Source organism: Hypanus sabinus, chromosome 4 (genome assembly GCF_030144855.1).
Source record: "Hypanus sabinus isolate sHypSab1 chromosome 4, sHypSab1.hap1, whole genome shotgun sequence".
Classification (NCBI taxonomy): domain Eukaryota; kingdom Metazoa; phylum Chordata; class Chondrichthyes; order Myliobatiformes; family Dasyatidae; genus Hypanus; species Hypanus sabinus.
The window spans coordinates 142,912,079-142,926,786 of NC_082709.1; the positions used below are offsets into that span (position 1 = coordinate 142,912,079).

Below are 14,708 nucleotides of genomic sequence, written 5' to 3' on the forward strand. Positions count from 1 at the left end.
AACATTTTTGACAAATATAATTAGAAGTTTTGATAATGATGGCCTAATGCTTCCTTACCATGTTATGAGATTACTGGTATGAACTTGCATTTATAAAGTTTTTTAACATAGATATTTTGATATATCACAGAGGGATATTAATAAAATGTGTGCAGGACTAAAGAAATGGTTAGTAAGGGAGATCCAAAGCTTGGTTGAAGAAATAGGTTTTAGGGATGATTGTGATTGATTGAACTAATCAATTGTCAGCACCTGACAGGAGCATTGTTGAAATCAGAATGGCACTTACTCAGTAATAGCCACTTCACTGAGTCTGAGTTTGTCAGAAATGCTCATTACACCATTGGTCCCAAGAAAAACAAGATTTGACTTCCAGGGGTGAAGTAAGAGTAACCGCACTTGACATAAAGTCAAATTTTGTCTATGACATCAAGGAACCCTGGCAAGACTGAAAGTTAAAATCTACGGGGGTAACATTTTCTGGATAAACAACAAACTTGTAGATGCTAATATCTGAATCTAAAAGTAAAATGCTGGAGGGATTAAACAGGTTAGGCACATCTGTGGAGGCAAAGGGATAGACAATGTTTTGGTCAAGACCCTACTTTAAGTCTAGAAGATTCTTGATGCAAGGTCTCACTCTGAAATGTCAACCATCCATCTGCCTCCATAGATGTATGTCTGGCTGAATTCCTCCAGCAGCATGTTATTAGCTGGTGAAAAAAATCTATTGGTTAGAGTCACATACTGCACAAAGGTTGTTGTTTCTGGAAGGCAATCATTTTATCCCAGGACATCACGATAGGGGCTCCTCAGAATGGTGTCATGGGGAACAAGAAATAAATAGAAAAGGATTAAGTAAATGAACTATGATCCTGAAGAACTTTGGACAGCTAGGTTCTAAATTAATGGCAAACACAATCATCTCTGGATTACTATGGGAGCCATGTGCAAATTTAGTGTAGTAGCAAAAAGATCAAAAAGTTGAGTACATGTTTGAAAAACATTGATATAGGGGAAATAAATGCCAGTTCATAGTCCAATGACATCAGTTCTGTAGAAAAAGAGAGGTTTTCTGTGGGAGAAGTTCCACTTAAGTTGAGCTGGAACCCATGGCCTGGCAAACTGAAAATAACTGTACAAATATCCTTAAACTAAATAGTTAGATTAGGATTTCAGGATAGCTTTTTCCTGAGAAAAAGACTTAGAAAATTAAAGATTTTATGCATCTATCAAATCCGTCCACTTCCTTACCCCGTGTTTTTACTTCTTGATCAATTCAGCCAGCTTTCTGGCTAGAAACTCAATCTACACAAGAGTGAACTCTTCCCAAATTAATAAGGAAGCACAAGCATTAGTATTTCATGACCTCCCTTTTAAAGTATTTAATAATCAATTTACTTACTTTGGTATTACAGTTACAAGGAATTTCAAGGACCTTTTTCATGAAAATATTGCTAACCTTTTGAACTCTACAAAACAGAGTTTGTCACAATGGTCACCCTTATCTATGTCTCTGGTAGGTCGTGTTAATGTTACTAAAATGTATATCCTCCCAAATTTTTATACTTATTTCAATCTATTCCAATTTTTATTTCTTACACTTTTTTTTGACTCCCTAGATTCTATTATTTTGTCCTATCTATGGAAGGGTAAATGTTCTAGATTTAATAAAGCTTACCTCCAAAAAATCTAAAAAAGATGGTATGGCTTTACCTAACTTCCATTTATACTATTGGGCAGCTAACATTCGCTATCTTACTTTTTGGTCCTATTTTCATAACCAGTCTGATTGTCCTAAATGGGTGGCAATGGAGTTGAACTCCACTAAGGATCTCTCTATTCCTGCACTTCTTAGATCTGCACTCCCTTGTCACTTGTCTAGACTAATTGTTAATCCTCTTATTAGACATACTCTGAGAATTTGGGCCCAGTTTAGAAAATTTAATGGCCTTCATAGTTTCTCTCTTTCTAGTCCTATCTTGCATCATCTTTTCTTACCTTCTTTGCAAAATTCAACATTTCATGATTGGTAAAGAATGAGCATTAGGCATTTTGAAAAGCTTTTCATTGATAATCGTTTTGCAACTTTCCAAAAACTTTCTGCAAAGTTCAATCTACCTAATGCCCACTTCTTTAGATACCTTCAAATTAGACATTTCATTACTCCTTTATTATCCAATTTTCCTGCGATGCCTGAGAAAAATATTGTGGACCTGTTTCTTTCTATTAATCCATTGGGCAAAGGCTTAATATTTTTTAATCGTGATAAATTAGTGACCCTAAGACGTGACCCCCTTGATAAAATTAGAACGGCTTGGGAGCATGACATAAATGTTTCTTTATCTGACGTGGTTTGGTGCTCGATTCTCAAGTCAGTTAATTCAACCTCTCTTTGTGCTCGCCACTGTCCTTTACAGTTTAAAGTTGTACATAGGGCTAACATGTCCAAATCTAAATTGTCCCGATTTTACCCTAACATTAGTCCTGTATGTGACAAGTGTAAAGTGAAATGGCTTCTCTTATCCATATGTACTGGGTCTGTCCTAGTCTAGAGAAATTTTGGAGAGAAGTTTTTTTAACCTTATCCCATATTCTTAATTGCCACTTAGAACCTAATCCTCTGATTGCTCTTTTTGGTACCTTGGGTGAGGCAGATATACATTTGAGTCCAACTAAACGTCGAACATTATCTTTTGCCTCTTGTTAGGCTAGATGCTTAATTCTTCTTAGGTGGAGAGATGTTGCCCCACCCACCCATGCTCAATGGCTTAATGATATTATGTCCTGTTTAGACCTTGAAAAAATTCACTACTCACTTCTCAACTCAGATATAAAGTTTCACAAGGTGTGGGGACCTTTTCTTGAATATTTTCATAACTCCTTTTTAGATTAAAGCAGAGGCAGGATCATCATGGGTGTGTACTAAGTACGTCTAGAGGGGCAGATAGTCAGACAGTGTATCCATCTTTTGTAAACTCTTCAGTAGCTGCATAGGTACCTGAAGAGTAAACTATTTTGGATGGAAGTGACCAACAACTCAGATAGAGGCAGATGCCAAGTTGTTAAGCTCATCAGTGGAAGGTGGTGCTTTAGCATTGCTGGCCCACCACCTCGAGGGAGTCTTGATCATAAGCGGGCGGAAACTCCTGAGGACAGGTGGCAGATCAACTGATGATCCCACTGATGATAGCACAGGACAGTTAACATCTTAGTCCATGTGTATTTTCAATTCTATTCTATTTTTTTAAATCCTTTACTTTCAACTTTTTTTTCTTTCTTTGGTAGTAGGCATTATTAAGCTTTGTTTTTATTTTCATTTACAGTTTGGGGGTTCGAATGCTCTGATTAATATTTTTTACATCTTGTGATGGTTGGCCTGGAGTTTTTTTCTGTGGGAGGGGGGAGGAGGATACTAACTTTATATGATTTTATTCTGGGTGTTTTCTCATCATTGTTTTGAACTATATAATTGTTATGTTTATTTTGCACTGTATTAATCTTCATCTTGCTGTTGGGTTTTTGCTGTAGTAATTGTAGAAATGCATTAAAAATCAATTAAAAAAGATTTTATGCAGAATGGTGAAATGGTAATTAGATCATATTAGGAATGAATAGCACATACAAACATATGAACATAACTCCAGTGATGTTTAGAGGAAAATCTGGAGGAAAGAGACAGAACTGAAGGCTTTTTATCTGAATATAAGCATTCATACAAAAGCAAACGATTTAAAGATTTAAACAGAAAAAAATTAGTATGCTCTTACATCATTTATGAAGAAACAGTTGTTATGCCTATATGTTTGGGAATTAATTATTCCAGGATCCTTAACTTCTAGAAGAAAGAAGCAACACAGAAAAGGAGGAAGGCTATCCAATAATAATAAGGGATGAGATAAAGATAAAGAGAAGAAAAAATTTTAGCATGGAAAATAAAAATATAGGATCTTCAAGTTTACATTGTTACGACAGTGCAAAAACAGCCAGAATAGCGAAATAGGGAGTAATGTTCCCTCTAATTTTTTTTTTTACAGCTGTGTGGACCACCATTGCTCTGAGCAGGAAATTTTTACATGGCCTTAAAGCTGCATGGCACTTTAATAAAACATTATACAAAATTCCAGCTGCATGGCAATAAAGGCTATGTGCACAGGAACATTTCAGTTACTGTACAGCCACATATACACGCAGCTTAGAGGGAACCTGATGGCAAGGAGTGAAATGGAGAATTAAAGGAATAGGAAATTGCAAGGTCACTGCTGCAGATTGCCTTTGTTAAACTACAATCCGATAGCCTCATTATTGACATATCGTCGTGGTAACCCTGGCCTCACCCCCAATCAAAAATATTCCTTTTATCTTATCCATCTATCCCACGCTTTCTCTGCAACTTATTTTCAATCTTTACCCATTAAGAGAAAAAGTATTCAACCTTAATGTTACTCTGTTTCTCTTTTCGTAGATCCTGCCTATTCAGCTGATTGATTGTAGCAAGTTCTACTCTTTTATATCAGATTTCCAGCATCTGCAATTTTAATTTCATATTAATTAATGTTATATTTTTCTGATGTTTTTGTTTCTACCATATTAAGTTTATTGAATTCAATTTCATAATTTATTGTAAACATGCGACCAAATCAGTGTAAGTATTGTAGTTACTGGGGTGGAATGATTTTTTTCAGAGCTGAAGAATCAAGTAGTGTGTCTTGTTAATAAGATCAAAGAAAAATAATTATAGGAGGTAGAATCAGTTACACAGGGGAAGGCCAGCCCATTCCTATGAAAGATTAGGTTTGGTGAGCAAAATAATGGGTGATGCAACAGAGAAAGTTTGCTGAATAGATTTTCTCTTATTGACAAGTAGGTCAATAAGTTCCTTGGATTTTCTGTTAAATTATGAAGTAGATGATGTAAGGAAGACAGAATTTTAAGGGGACAATGCACGGTAGAGTTTTCTTTGTTGGACATAAAATGATGACAGGGAAATGGATTGATCTGACATAGACGAGGCCCATTGGGATTTGTTGCAGTTCTGCTGGATCCGGTGATGGTGCATATACCAATGCATTCAGGTTTGTCCTTTACTATAGGGTGATTCAGGTTATGGCAGATGGAACAGCTTCTGGGTAGATAGTGAAGATACAGCTGATGAAAATCTTCCCGCAGTTATAGAAAATGTAGTTTTATTAATTAAACCGATAGCAGCCATAATATTAAGACAAATACAAGGCCAGGGACTAGTGATTTGGATTCGAAATGCACATGCAAACACACAGGCACGTCTATGATAAACAATACAGAACTACAGTGTTTACTTCTCAGTATTTTCTTTTATATTTTGAATCCTACACAGATTTTATTGCTTGCTGGAAAAGTAGGAGAATGATCTGTAGCTAAAAGAACAAACCAGCTGAAACATTGTAAAAAGGAAAAAATATTCATCTTTTACTCAGCTTTTATCCTTACAATTCAAATACAAGTGTTGTTCCTAAAACCGCATACTTAAAGAGTAAACTGAAATTACCAAGAATGCGTTTGTTTCACTGTGTAAAGAAAATTCTGACCAATTAATTCAGACTTTTAGAATTTTACAAATTAAATCATATTTTGTATTTTGGTGTGATAAAAGAAATGAAAATTATGAAGAATCCTGACTTATTCATGACTTAATGACAATGACTTACCATTCAATATATGAAACCAAACATCAGCATAATATTTTAGACTACAGTTAAGAAATTATTCTGATTACAAAAATGTCAAGCATTGAACAAACTGTACTTTTAGTTATTTACACTGAAAAGAGTATAAGATAAATAATTGACATTTTATAATAGGTCACAAAATTGGAAAAACACTATTAAAGCTGCTGTTCTGAAACATTCAAACTATATCTTATTCATACAAAAATATATTGAATCAATCATTTATTGAAACATTATACAATTACTGTTATTGAATGCCTGAAAGGATAAAACACCCTTAGATTCAAATATTTCTTTTCAGGTTTCAAAGTACAGTGATTTTAGTAACACTGATGGCTTCATAGGCACGTGATTACATAAGTAGAAAAGCTCCATTTTGGAACACGATACAATTAAAGTGCAAAATGTTCTTCCAAATTGCTTAGAGGTACCTACTATATTTCTTGTTGAGTATTCACACCAACGTACAAGTAGCTGATTTATATTTGCTTTTAAAGTTACTTTTGTTTTGATTAGAGGAAATGTCCTCACTACCCTCTGATGAACAGTTCATATTTGAAGCATATGTTTCATCTCCATTTGTGTTTTCTTTGGTTGAATCCTCAGACTTTGTTTTCTTGCACTGTATTTTTCCTTCAGCCTCCTTGGTGGAATTGCCCTTAAAAAATGACAGCTGCAATAACACAGGAAATCATTATTTATATCAGGGCAAAGAGGTAATAACATTTAATGCAACAAGTATATTACATCATTTCTATGCCTTTTTCAGTCAATATGATTTTTTACTAAAAAGGAACAAACAGGTGTTGATGGGCACATGAGAAAATAAATTGCAGGCGTACACGACTGAGTGACGATCAATAATAACAACAACAAAGGGATACAAAGAGAGAATGGAACTGATTAATATGAATTGTTCTACAGGGGAGGGACTGATGGGCCAAAGCCCTTCTTTTGTGCCATTTTAAGTTAATGTGTTTGTTTTAAAATTAAGATTTGATTAATCCAAGTATTCAAAATCCTAATTTGGCTGCCTCCATATTTTTGATACATCTAGACTCAACTCAATAAGATCATAGCCATGCCGCCACTCTAATATAAAACTCAGCTATCACTATGTCAACTCACACCCTTCCCTAGTCACACATAATCCTCATGATCCCTCATCTACACTGATTGTTGATTAAGGCACAATTTATTTACATTTATGGATACTTTCTTGGCCTTGGTCCTGCATTTCACTATTGCCTACTTGCAACCTACTCCACAACACTCTAGTTAGAACCACTTGAGCCTCCCCATTTCACTCACCCCAAGACCATATGACCTGGAATTCCCCCTCTGAACCAGATCTCTCAGCTACTCTCCCAATTCTTTGTCGTTTTAAGATGTTTCAATAAAACACAACTCTTTTACTAAGCTCTTGGTCACTTGCCCATGCTGTTTCATGCAGTTCAACATAAATTTTTTTAAATGGTTCCTACAAACTACATTAGGATTGCTATGTTAGATTAGATGCACTGAGTAAGTGCAGTGTCCAGTTTTTATTTAAAAAAAGGTAAGCAAAACCAAAATTCTGTTGCTTGTCTTAATACTTTTTAATGACAGACCCAAATCTAGAATAGTAAAAGGCTGTAAGCAATGTTACAAAAAAAACTATATGAACTAAGTATTTTCTAGAAACTACTTTTTTATTAAATGTTATATTACTATAATGGTATCATTCACCAAAATCAGTGCAATATCCATAGACACATTTTCAGTGAAAGATAATTAATGGAAGAAACGTTGCTCAAGTTTCTGCTCTTCACTTCAAGAATGCTGAAGCAAAACACAAACATGAAAAATATGAAACATACTTCATATTTCAAATGTTATCTTATGAATTCAAATTGTATCATTTTAAATCTGATTTTGTGGTTTCGAAAATAATCAAGCTACTATCTTCCACTGCCTCAACACGAATATTCAAGTCTTTGCCATTCACTTTCAAATATGCCAAGATGATAGTTCCTATTGAGTTTTTTTAATCTATCCACAAAATGCAAATCGACTTTTATGACAAACATGCATAGGTGTTCCATTTGCTATTTCAAGATTTTCCATGCACTTTAATCAGCTTAATTCATATATTATTCAATATCTTTATACAGTGTTAATAGATATCGGATTTTTTTTGCAAAACACCTGTATCCAATAACTCCCAAGTCATTGCATCAGAAAATTAATCTGAGAATTTAATTCCACAGTTACTTCTAAAATAAATTCTATAACCAGTTGCCTTTCCATCAATATGTGTATTTTATAAATAAATGAAAACAAGTAAAAATAAAAGGGAAAGTACGACTACTTACATTTTTTGTTCTACTGAGAAAACCATTTGACTTGTTTCCTTTTAAATTTTTAATTTTTCCAGAATCTTTAGCACTTTCATTATCTCCTGAATTTTTTGCATCCTCATTTTCTTCTGAATTTTTTACATCCTCATTTTCTCCTGACCTTTTTGCATCTTCATCTTCTGAGTTTTTAGCATCAGCTTCCCCTGAAATTTTTGCATCCTCATTTTCTCCTGGAATTCTTGCATCCTCATTTTCTCCTGAAATTCTTGCACCTTCATTTTCTCCTGAAATTCTTGCATCTTCATTTTCTCCCAAGTTTTGTGTGTCTTCAATTTCTCCTATACTATCAGCATCTTCATTTTCTTCTAAACTTTCCAAATCTTCATTTTCTTCTGAACTTCCTGAAGCTTCATTTTCTTCTAAGCTTTCTGAATCTTCATCTTCTTCTAAACTTTCTGAATCTTCATTTCCTTCTAAACTTTGTGCATCTTCATTTTCTGCTGAGATTTCCATGATCTCATTTTTCTGAAAATCTTTATCAATATATGAATGCAGTTATCAATACTCTCTACTTGCATAGTCATGACTTTAAAACATTAACAATACATCATCATTAAAGTTTATCACATATGCTGAAAATTTCAGCCATTACAGCCAGAAAAATATACAGTACTCATGGCATATTGTATTTTATTTATTTCATCCGGAAGTTAATTTAGCTCAATATTTTAGTCTTCAGACCCCTGTCAAAATGTGCAATAAATGTTTTGTAATTGCCTCATCCTTCAGCATTACTAGTCCAAATCTAGGAGATGCAAATTAATAAAAATACAATCTCCTTCCATCATTCTCTTTCATGTCATGGTTTGATTGATCCAGTAAGATACAAAAATATTAAAAATTGAGTAATGTCAAGTAATATATTGTCTGGTAACTCAAAACTCAGTTATTTCACGTTTCTAAAAGTATAAAGATTTGCAAAGTTAGTATTCAATTCATAAATATATTGTAGTTCCAACTGCAAGTTAATGTTATATCACCAATAAGCAATTGTAACCTGAGTAACCACAAACCATTAGTATATGTAAATTATTTTAATTACATTTCGACAGAATATTTTTGCTTACCTTCTTCATTGTCCTCTGATTCTGACTGTTCTTTATTAATTGATGTTACCTTGTAAAAGAGTACAGGTATGGCAATGTATAAAAATCTTTGCTATTTTTGCCAACAAAATCTTATCAAATTAAAACAAATGATGTGCATATGATAAATTATGCAGTTACCATCATTGTCCTAGCTATGGAGGGAGCCTAACATTAAATCATGCAATCTATAAGATACCAGGAGGTATGTTTTCTACAAGTCAAGATGATTCCAGGCTTCTAATGAACCTACATAAAAGATTGAAAAGCTCTAAAAACTTTCCCAAGTAAGAAACCATGACAATATTCATACTCCAAAATATGATGATAAACAAATGATGGAAATACAACAAATAAAATATTTCACAATGTTGAACTACGACATCTAGTATTATTCAGGCAGCAGAGGAGGCAAAACAGTCCTGAAGAATCAGAAATAACTATCCAATTGATTCCCAAGTAATTGTCAGTACTTGCGTGGACCCTTTTTAAAAAACTGTAAAAATTATTTAGCCAGCATAAAGGATGTGTAATTCAAAAGAACATATCAGTGATGTGTCACATCAATTTTATTAAGGCCATGATTACTGATAGGAGAATGATCTATATTATTCATCTTCCCAAGTATCTATGTCCATCTAACATCTACTTCAACCACATCAGCCTGTACCCCCTCATCCACCGCTGTAAATTACATCCAACACTGTTCTTCAGGTTTTCTTTGTTCCTTACTGTACTCTCTTCTCTTCTATTCTTCAGCAGCAGCCAGCATTGTTGTGGGAAAGGAATTACTAGGCATCGTGAGCAGCAAATAAAATTCTAAATCACTGTATTCCTATTACAGATTCTCCACTACTTGTATTCTAGCTATAATCCTTGTTCCCACTGAAATGTGGTTGATTGCACCCATGATGTTTGGTATCCATTAAAAAGTAACACATTCACATCTTTGATAGGCATTTAATTTTGAGCTGAGCCACTTGATAACCCCACTTGATTATAAAGACTGCATACCTCCACTTATCTACATAATACCTCCATTCCCTGTAAATGTGAGCTCATATCCTGTATCAATCAATTACTTATGCTCTATGTCCTTGTTAACTAAATGAGTTTACTGTTTCCACAAATTTTTTTTTCTTAACCATGGTCCAAATTTCCCAACCTGTTTGACTGAAGATTGTACCTGATCTTAATTTGCTGTATGTCACACTATGTACAGTCAGCTATTAATCTGCTGGATCTCAGCATTAAACGTAGCATTATTCCAGTCCAGATACCTTCCTTTCAGTTATCACTATTTTATGGCAAGGTTCATAATGGACACTTCTGTCATATACATAATATACATGTGGGAGAACAGGAAACCATTAATAGATATACATCAATATAAAATGAAAACCATATCTTAATTGCCATGCTCTATCTAGGTTTTTAACATTCACCAGGCCCAACTTCCATTTTTATTTCTATCTATTTTTTCCTACTAGGGAAGCAATTTATATATTTAATCTTGTACATTAAATTATTTTAAGTACCTGGGCCCCAAAGCATGCTGTTTCTGACAATAAATGCACATCAAGGTATCTCCAGTAAAGTGCCTTCTATTTCTCTTACGAATTATTCAGTCAATAATCATGTCCTGATCCTTAAACAAAAGTGTTTCAACATCGTTCGTCTGTGTTTCTAGCATACTATTCCCTTCTTCCTCTCCTCCTTCTCACTTGCAGTTTATTTGTAATGTATTTTTGTTCTATGAAATAAAGGATTATTGTACAAAGCTTAAATCTGTTTCATATTCTTGAAAATTAACACATTCACATCCTTGATATATTTAATTTTGAGCTGAGCTACTTGATAACCACTTTCGATCATGAAGACTGTAGCAGGCAGCAACATGGCCTGCCCCAGTTCCTCCACCAACAAGCCCCTCACTGATGTGATAGACCTGCAGTATTCAAAGCTCTTGAAGTCCGGCATTGTCTTGTGATAATAAAAAAAGACATTTAAAAAGATTAAAACTGTTTTTGGTTGGCTCCTGGAAGGCTACAATGTCTGAGTGTGCTGCCATCTTTCCTTCATTTACAAAGGTATGTTAAAGAAAAATGAACATAATTTTTCAAAATTGATACTGGAAAATTGATCTGATACAAATTTTAAAAGCATCGATTTAGAATTTCCATCATTATGAGCAACTTCTTTGAAAATTGTAGGGAAGCCTAGTGCATGAAATACCAGAACTCCAACATGAAAAGGCTAATAATAACCTACAAGTCCTCAATCAAAGATTAGATTGGCATCTCTAATACAGATGCAGTCAATTTTATTCATTTATAAATAAATATCTAAAAGAGGAAAGAATTAAATTATTAGAGAATGTAGGATTTCAGATTTACAATCTACAGCTACTAGTTAAAAATTACCGATGGAAAGAGTGAAAAAAAAGATGCTTGTGACTTAAAACCACACAAAGAGCACATTATCATTTTACTTACAACAATGCATGGCAAGGCTTCTTGATAGTCCTCAGCTGAGTGCAATAATATAGCAAAGGTGCTCAAAACCAAGTTTTGGCTGGATGATTTGGAAATGCATTAATCATGACCACCAGCTTAATTAATGTAATATTATTCTATTTTAATTTGAGTGCACAAGTTAAAATTTATTAAACTAATCATACTGTGTCCTCAGGAGCTTTCCTGAACTAAACAGCTAAGGATTAAGCCAATGAATACAAGCCTGCTCACTGACCACATTTGCTTTCCCATTATTAGCTTGCTCTTTATTTGCTGTTTCTTCACTATCAACCTCATTTATAACCTTTTCCTCTCTATCATACCCAATCTTTATTATTTGTTTCTTTTTCCACATATATTGTACAATCTCTTCATCATTTTGAATTTCCTTTAACTATAAAAGAAAATTAATCAATTAATTTCACACTTCTACCTGAAGGGACATGTTAAAATCAAATGTTTCAGCGTACTTGTTTAAGAAGCAGAAATAACATACTTACTTTGGAAATGCTTATCTTAATAACATGCTGCTACATGTGGCAAAAATATATTTTGACATGTAAGCGTGGTTTTGACACATTAAGTTAAAATAATCAGTGTTGTACTGAAAAATATTTCACATTATTTTCTGCAAAAAATGGTTGAAAAATATTTTTCTCCCTTTGGAATTGTAAAATGCAACAATTTTTTTTGTGTTAACAGAAACTTAATGGCCACTAAGCATTAAAGTTTAGCTACATATGAAGCTGAGTTCTTTATATAAATTGAAGCACAGTGCCTGAGGTTCTAGATTCCTTCACTTTACCACCTGTCTATTAAATATGCATATCAAGTATTAGACAAGTTTCATATTTGACATGATTTCTATTTCCCTTTAGTTAATTTCTGTGCACGTGATTGTTTTAAACTAGCAAGGGGGAATAGTGCCTTTTATATTACTTTTCAATTATTTGCTATCATTAATCCATATCAGACCTTGTAAAAATACTTACCATTACTCCAACTAATGTTATCAAGATGCACTTAACAAATAATGGATTTTCAATGGAAGTAAATAGAGTCGACGTTTTGGACCAAGACCCTTCTTCAGAACCTGAAGAAAGGCGTCGGCCCAAAACATTGACTCTCTATTTCCATAGATGTTGCCTGTCCTGTTGAGTTCCTCCAGCATTTTGTGTGAGTCGCTTTAGATTTCCAGCATCTGTAGACTTCCTCGTGTTAATGAACTTTCAATGTTGCAATTAAAGATATGAAATATATTCTATCAATAGAAAAATCACATACTTCACTATAATACCATTTTAATATTTGTGGAGTTAAGTTTCATTCAGCATTTCCAATTAAGTTCTTCATGTCTAAGTCTTTATGAATCCAAGATAACAAACTGTCTGGCAAGGATATAATTAGAATGCATTAAGGAGTATTAAATGTATTTTGGTTCATTGATTATTCACTGGCTAGTTCAGATAGGTATTTTCTTACAAAGTAAAGTTTTTGTTAAGTTTAGTAGTATGAACTATTATACCACTGGAGCACCAGTCAAAACTCTGCATCACCTCAGGCAACACCTTGCTGATCTTGCTCATGCATGTTCAGCTAACACAAATTCCCTGATACTAGCTGCTAAACTGGCAGGCAATTCAATCTTACAAGAGCTTCTCAGTGGAAAAACTGGCCTATTTCCATCAACGTTTACTATTCAAAATGGTTTGTTTCTTCTGTGTGTTTATACATGTGGGATGCCAGATTAATAAGTTAAAACTACACAAAGATTCCCTTAAGATAAATTAGCTCCATTTTTAACTCTTGAATAATTGCTTTGTAATTTTTGAATCTTCAGAACTAAAGCAGATAAAAGTTCACTAATCTGTTGAAATCCTTTGTAAGTCTGTTATTGACTAATACATATTGTTACAAAAGCATTAATGCTCATTATTTTTTTCAGTAAAGCTGCATAGTGCCCAGTAAAAGATACAGTATAAAAAAATCATATCGAAGATGTGTAAAATGTTTCTATACCAGGTAATAACTTCAATGAATAATTATGAAACTGATTTACTATGGTTAAAATAGCACTCTTGTTTAGTCAAGATAACCTTAACCCTTTCTACCTTTAGTACTTTGTTTTCGAAACTTGGGTACTGGACATCAAAACTAGGAAATGCTTTTGTCAACTATTGTTTATTAACTTTTATACTCTAACCAAGCAATGGAAGGAGAGTTTTTCCATGTGTCCAAATATCTGAACTATGTCATCATGTGTCAGCATTTTCAACACTGAATACTTAAAAACAATTATCTGCAATGGAGGATTGCAAAACTTAAGTTACATAAGGGAAAATGCAGCTGAAGTATGTGATAAACTGACTAAACAGCTGAGTGGATTCTAGTTGAAGCATACCAAATTTACTTTCTAGCCTGTGACAATTCACCTGCATGTCCATGGCAGAAATAGCTTTGAGTCAAGTTGGCAATATTGAGATTTTAGCCCACAGTAGATAAGAGATGACCTACAGAGGTAGTTAAGGTACTCAAGGAACATTCATTTTTCATGTGGACATCAAAGCTCATTTTGCTTAAAAGAGTACAGTTTAAATTGTAGTCATCCATGATGTGATAAAATTATTTCTCATTAGTATCAAGGAAGCAATTTACAAATGTAAATTGCAGCAGGAGGCAACATAGCCTTTGAACTTGCTCTGCTATTCATTTACATTATGACAGAAGCTATACCTCAAGTCCACCTTCCTGCCCAATTATCACAGTTTGTTTTTCTTAGTGTTCAATGACTATGAGCAATGCATACATAATTTTATATCTCAGTTCTAAATGACCAACTCTTTATCCTATATCCTTTAAATTTCCTATTAGAAAGGAAATTGACACAAAATAGTAACCCTACTCTTCACATTTGTCACCTGATCTACTAAATATTTCTACAACAACACACACAAAATGCTGGTGGAACACAGCAGGCCAGGCAGCATCTATAGGGAGAAG

The 14,708-nt window shown here is 33.8% G+C and overlaps 1 protein-coding gene across 2 annotated transcripts in view; it reads right to left on the bottom strand.

Moving 5' to 3' along the window:
• Positions 1-5,421: 5,421 nt before the first annotated feature.
• LOC132393238 (X-linked retinitis pigmentosa GTPase regulator-like) overlaps positions 5,422-14,708 on the bottom strand; it is a 71,841-nt gene continuing 62,554 nt past the window's right edge. For both annotated transcript variants that reach the window (XM_059968241.1, XM_059968240.1), the window contains 3 exons: positions 9,175-9,223; positions 8,063-8,580; positions 5,422-6,381 (listed from right to left, as the gene is read on the bottom strand). In XM_059968241.1, coding sequence (XP_059824224.1) covers positions 6,163-6,381; positions 8,063-8,580; positions 9,175-9,223 — 786 coding nt within the window. In that variant the 3' untranslated portion in view covers positions 5,422-6,162. The remainder of the gene's footprint in view (positions 6,382-8,062; positions 8,581-9,174; positions 9,224-14,708) is intronic.